The following is a 5,767-nucleotide window of genomic DNA, read 5'->3' as shown; positions in this document are numbered from 1 at the left end:
GCTGGCTTAGCCACCCAGTGGCTAGGCAGGCAATCGAGGTGAAGTTCCTTGCCCAAGGGAAACAACGCGCCGGCCGGTGACTCGAACCCCTCGAACTCAGATTACCGTCGTGACAGTCTTGAGTCCGACGCTCTAACCATTCGGCCACTGCGTCCCCACATATATATGTATATGTATATATATATTATATATATATATATATATATATATATATATATATATATATATTATTATATATATATATATATATATATATATATATATGTATATATATATATATATATACATATACATATATATATATATATATATATATATATATATATATATATATATATATATATATATAATGAGTGCGCTATACTTTGTTGCCTTGTGTGACCCAGGTGCTCCTGCCGCCATGGTGTAAGCATGCGGCATAATCTCATTACCAGCCCGACGGCTATTGTGGGTGGTCCATGTCTTAGAAATTGTATGTGCTCACAATTTTGTAAGTAATGTACCAACATGGTGTTTGGCTCGCCACAGTGCATGCAACACCTTTCTGCATGGTCAATTGTCTCTATGATCTGCCATGCGCAATGGTAACCTAGTCTGATTCTGTAAAGAATTACTTCTACTGATTGCTTCATAGAGTGCCAGTGGCTCATAGCCTGTGGCGTTTGAGTACTATTGGCCGAGGGGGAGGATCCCGTTTTCTCTCTGTGAAGCTGCAGGAGGGAGGCACGAGGTGTGGCATTACACTTCTGCCTTAAGATTTTTCGGCTCGGTTTTATGATCATGAGATTTGGGGGCATACCCCTGCCAATGTCAGCTAGTCTGTCAACAAGCTCATTCCCTCTAATGCCTATGTGCCTAGGGACCCAGTTTATGATTATTCTTCTACCTCTGTGCTATGGTGAGGACAGTGGTCAGGAGGAGGTAGATGTTGTCTTTGGGTGAGCTTTGCTGTACAGTCAGTGGCTGCCCTGTAGGCTGTATGTATGACCACGTGTCCTTCCTCAGGGGCGTGTGGGCTATCCTCATGGATTGTGTGGCATCCCTTGCTGCAAAGCCGTGCCTGCAGTGTGGTTTAAGTGATCGACTGATCCATCCATGAAGTAGGTTCTACTACCCGGAGAGTGATGGCTGCAATGACCCTCTCAGCTTCTGCCTTTAGACTATGCATGGTGTATTGGTTCTTTCCCCTTGACAAGCTCATAACAGAGAACTCAATCAAGGTTTGTGCCCATAGTGGGGCATGCCCTTGGCAAGTAGTTGTTCTCTGAGACTGATAGTGTATCAACACTGGCTCTGTGAGACAGCCAGGAGTTGTTTGCAAATAGCTTGTGGTCGGTTCTAGACGTCTAAGTATTTTTTGTCTTATATTTGTGTTTCTGGCAGCTTGGATGACCTTGAAAAGAATTGAGCTGCCATTAGATTAGTTCGTGATTCTAGGGGGTGTGGTGACCACCTCGCAACGAGCTTCCGCACACGGTGGAGCAGGCTCTTGACGTTTGGCGATCTGGCCCCACCAATCACCGCGAAGACCTGACCAGAGAGTATACATCACGGCTGGGCCATTAAGCTGTGGAACCCAGAATCAACGCACATCATCAGATAGGCTCTGACCACCGAACACCATTGTGAGCTCCTCAAATAAAGAACTAATTTGACTAACCGTGTTTACCCAAAACCTACACTGTTGACCCCCGGAGGTAAGAGTCCAGTAGCCTCCCTAAAGCCACTGCCTACCTGCACCATTGCTTGCCTTCCTGAATGGTTCTTGCAGGTGGAACAGGAGTTCTTTCTACACAACATCAAATCTCCAATCACCAAATATTGGATACTGGTGACAAATCTCTCACCTGACCTCCTTCTCTCCTTCAGCAATTTCATCAATAACCCCGAGTACAACACTTACAAACTCCTCGAGGAAGCAATCCTGCAGGGAGTGGCGTCCTCCCCACGAAATGGGTTGCATGCTCTCTTCACGACAGTGTCACCAGATGGCCATACTCCCTCAGAGATACTCAGACACATCCAACGCACCATCGTCCAACACACACCTGCCTCCCGATATCCTGCGCCTGATGTTCCTCCAGCATTTGCCAGCATGCTACTGGCTTTAGAACTCCCATGAACAAGTAGCCTCTAAAGCTGATGAAATCCTGGCTATGCATCCAAGTTTCAACGGTCTCCACTACCCCGTCTTTAACCCTGACACAGGTTGACACAGGTTGCCAAACTCACAACCACCATTGGACAGCTCGCAGCCCACCGCCTCCCAGGTTCCGCCTCCGCAACCCCGCATCGCCCCGTGCCAACCGTGACCTCGGACGAGACTACACGCCTCAGCACCGTCAAAGCTACAGTCACCGCCGGTCCCCAACTCCAGGTAGCTACTGTTTTTATCATTCTAGATTCGGCACCCGGGCGCGTCAGTGCGAGCCCCCTTGTTCCTGGCCGGAAAACGGGCACCACGGGAACTAATAGCGCCGATCTCTCTGCTTCTCACACATTGGAGGCTGCTAACTGCTCTCCTATCAACGTATACTGTGCGGCGCCCCGCACTCGAAGCTGACATGGGTTTTCCTGGTCGCTGACATACAGCAACCAATCCTGGGAGCAGACTTCCTTGCACACCATGGATTCACAGTGGACCTTAAACGGGAGTTCTCTTATACACCAGTCAGGGGCCCGCACCCTTGCCTCGTCGGCCCTTGTACGCGCCCCTCACATCTACATGGTGCTACCCAACCAGTGCACCTATAGAGCTATGCTTTGTGACTTCCCAGCACTGACAAAACCTATCAACGTGGCAACGACACCGCCACACACTGTCACACACCACATTGTCATGAGTGGGCCACTGGTTTACTCTCGTTACATGCCCCTTGCACCAGACCGTTTCCGCATCGCCAAGGCAGAGTTTGAGCACATGAGGGAGCCCAGAATCATATGCCCTTTCAGCAGCCAGTGGGCATCCCCCCTGCACCTCGTATGAAAGAAAGACGGCGACTGGCGCCCTTGTGGTGATTATCACCGTCTCAACACAGTTACCACACTGGATCACTATCCTCTCCCACACCTCCACTCCTTCACATGCAGACTCTCAGGGTGCATTATTTTCTCCAAAATTGACCTCATCAGAGCATACCATCAGATTCCCATCACTGAGGAGGACATCCCAAAGACAGTTGTAACCACCCCTTCGGCCTATACGAATTTCTACGAATGCCATTAGGCCTCCGCAACGCTGCCCAGACCTTCCAACATTTCATAGACTACAGGGTGGACTACAGGGTGTTTTCGTCTACATCGATTACATACTCATTGCTAGCAGCATGTGTGAGGAGCACAAAAAGCACCTCTACGCCCTCTTCGGCCGCCTGCAGAAAGCCTGAGTCATCATCAGTCCTGGTAAGAGTCTTTTCGGAGTCACCTCTCTTACTTTCTTAGGTCACACAGTTACCATGGATGGCATCACCCCGGCTCAGAAAAAGGTCAGCAGCATCAGGCAGTTCCCTAGACCAACAACCAAGAGACAGCTTTGGAAGTACCTCGGTATGATAAATTTCTTCAGGAGGTTCATTCCCAGGTGTACATCTCTACTGGCTCCCCTACAAAGCCTCCTCATCCCATCAGGACGCGGCAGAGACATTACCTGGACCCGAGGCGACCAAAGCTTTCGAAATCAGCAAAGATACTTTAGCATCGGTGACCCTCCTCAACCACCCGCAACAGGGGGCAAGGCTCAATATAGCCGTTGACGCCTCGGACACCGCCATGGGAGCCATTCTGCAGCAAGATCCAGGTAATGGTTGGCAGTTCCTGCCTTTCTTTTTGCAGACTCTCAGTCCTCAGCAAAATCGATACAGTGCCTTGAGCAAAGAACTCCTTGCAGTCTACACTGCCATCAAGCACTTCCAGACATACATCGAGGGCAAAGACTTCCACATCTGGACGGATCACAAGCCCCTCACCTTCACCCTGCACAACAGAAGCCGCCGTCAGTCCCCACGTGAAGAAAGACATCTGGTTTCGTGGCCCAGTTCACCAATGACATACGGCACATTCGAGGCACCAACAACCAGGCCATGGACGCCCTATCCAGAGAATCGATAGCCTGGTAAGTGCCAACAACAACCCAATCAACTACCATCTAGTTCGCAGGGAACAGCAACAGGACACTTCCCTCTCCAGGCTAACTGACAGAAATACCTCAAAGCGCACACCAACAATTGAAGGAGGCCCTCACAGCTTATCCTCCACTCGTTACTGGGTGGACCAGTTGCCTTTAGAACTCCTGCACATACGAACCTCTTTCAAGCAGGATCTTCAGTGCACCGCTGCCGAGATGGTTTATGGAACCACCATAGCCCTCCCTGTGGACTTCATAGTTAGCTCTGGAGACCAGGACCCGGGATATTTCAGAAAACAGCTGCCTGCATCCGCTCCTGTCCCACTCGACTTCACGGCAGCGAGACATTCACTTACCATGCGGCCTTCAAGACTGCTCACATGTCTTCGCCAGGCAACACCACAAAGCTAACCCTCTGCCCGCCCTATGAGGGCCTTTTCGTTCATTTCGCGACCGCTTCACTGGAAGGGGAGCGCTGTGGTGACCACCTCGCGACGAGCTTCCACACACGTAGAGCAGGCTCTTGATGTTTGGCGATCTGGCCCCTGCCAATCAACGCGAAGACCTGACTAGAGAGTATACATCACGGCTGGGCCATTTAAGCCGCAGAGTCCAGAATCAACACACACTCATCGGCTAGGCTCTGACCACCGAACACCATTGTGAGCTCCGCAAATAAATTTGACTAACCGTAGTGTTTACCTAAAACCTACAGGGGAAAAGATTTGCCTCCATGAGGAGTTTGAGGGCCTTTGCCCACCTTGGGGTACCCAGAATGATCCTGGCTGCTTCATTGACAGTCTTGCTTTGTTTCGGTCAACCAAGCTCCATTTTTAAAGGAGAGGGTCCGGTCAATCATTACCCCAAGGTGTTGGAAGCCCTAGACTCATTCTGGACCCATTCTAAGTCCACTCCCTGTGACATATATATATATATATATATATATATATATATATATATATATTATATATATATATATATATATATATATATATATATATGTGTGTGTGTGTGTGTGTAGTATATATATATATATATATATATATATATATATACATATATATATATATATATATATAATATATATATATATATATATATTATATATATATATATATATGTGTGTATATATATATACATGTAGGTATGGATATGTATAAATACATATAGATAGGTAAATATATATATAAAAATATGAATATATACACATACCTACATACATATGTATTTCATAGACACGTACATATGAATAATAATATTGATTGTGTGTGTGTGTGTGTGTGTGTGTGTGTGTGTGTGTGTGTGTGGTGTGTGTGAGGTTTCATAGATGCAATTAGTCATAATAAAAACACCTCCGTTCGAAATTTGTAAAACCCGCGACCGTCCTCCACTGCCTGCTCTTTCACTAGCATAATTATGGTACTCTGGTCTTTTTCTTTTTCCCATGCCTTAACTCATGATTACTTGGTATTCTTTCCTCATTATTCTCATGGTTAAAAGCCACAATACACAAAACTACGGCGAAATAAATGAAACTCCTTGCGCTCCGTGCTACCGAGAAGTCAATCCTGGGTATGTCTGGGCTGGCACGGAGGCTGTTTCCACAAGGGCTTTCAGGGCCCCTACGTACCAGTCTTTGATGTG

The 5,767-nt window shown here is 47.4% G+C and overlaps 1 protein-coding gene across 1 annotated transcript; it reads left to right on the top strand.

The window, feature by feature from the left end:
- The first annotated feature begins 2,626 nt into the window (after positions 1-2,626).
- LOC119570915 lies at positions 2,627-3,386 on the top strand. The gene is made up of 3 exons (XM_037918463.1): positions 2,627-2,980; positions 3,039-3,181; positions 3,266-3,386. The coding sequence occupies exons 1-3, from the start codon at positions 2,627-2,629 to the stop codon at positions 3,384-3,386; spliced, it is 618 nt and encodes a 205-aa protein (XP_037774391.1).
- Positions 3,387-5,767: the final 2,381 nt, after the last annotated feature.

This window comes from Penaeus monodon, unplaced genomic scaffold (assembly GCF_015228065.2).
Source record: "Penaeus monodon isolate SGIC_2016 unplaced genomic scaffold, NSTDA_Pmon_1 PmonScaffold_442, whole genome shotgun sequence".
NCBI lineage: Eukaryota > Metazoa > Arthropoda > Malacostraca > Decapoda > Penaeidae > Penaeus > Penaeus monodon.
This window is presented reverse-complemented; position numbering and strand designations above follow the sequence as displayed.

What these genes read in the sequence shown, in the direction of transcription:
- LOC119570915 (XM_037918463.1), top strand. Translation starts at nt 2,627, where the DNA reads ATGGATTCACAGTGGACCTTAAACGGGAGTTCTCTTATACACCAGTCA. An exon ending in GGGCATCCCCCCTGCACCTC is followed by an intron (nt 2,981 to 3,038) that starts GTATGAAAGAAA and finishes GTCTCAACACAG; the next exon opens with TTACCACACTGGATCACTAT. An exon ending in AGGACATCCCAAAGACAGTT is followed by an intron (nt 3,182 to 3,265) that starts GTAACCACCCCT and finishes AACATTTCATAG; the next exon opens with ACTACAGGGTGGACTACAGG.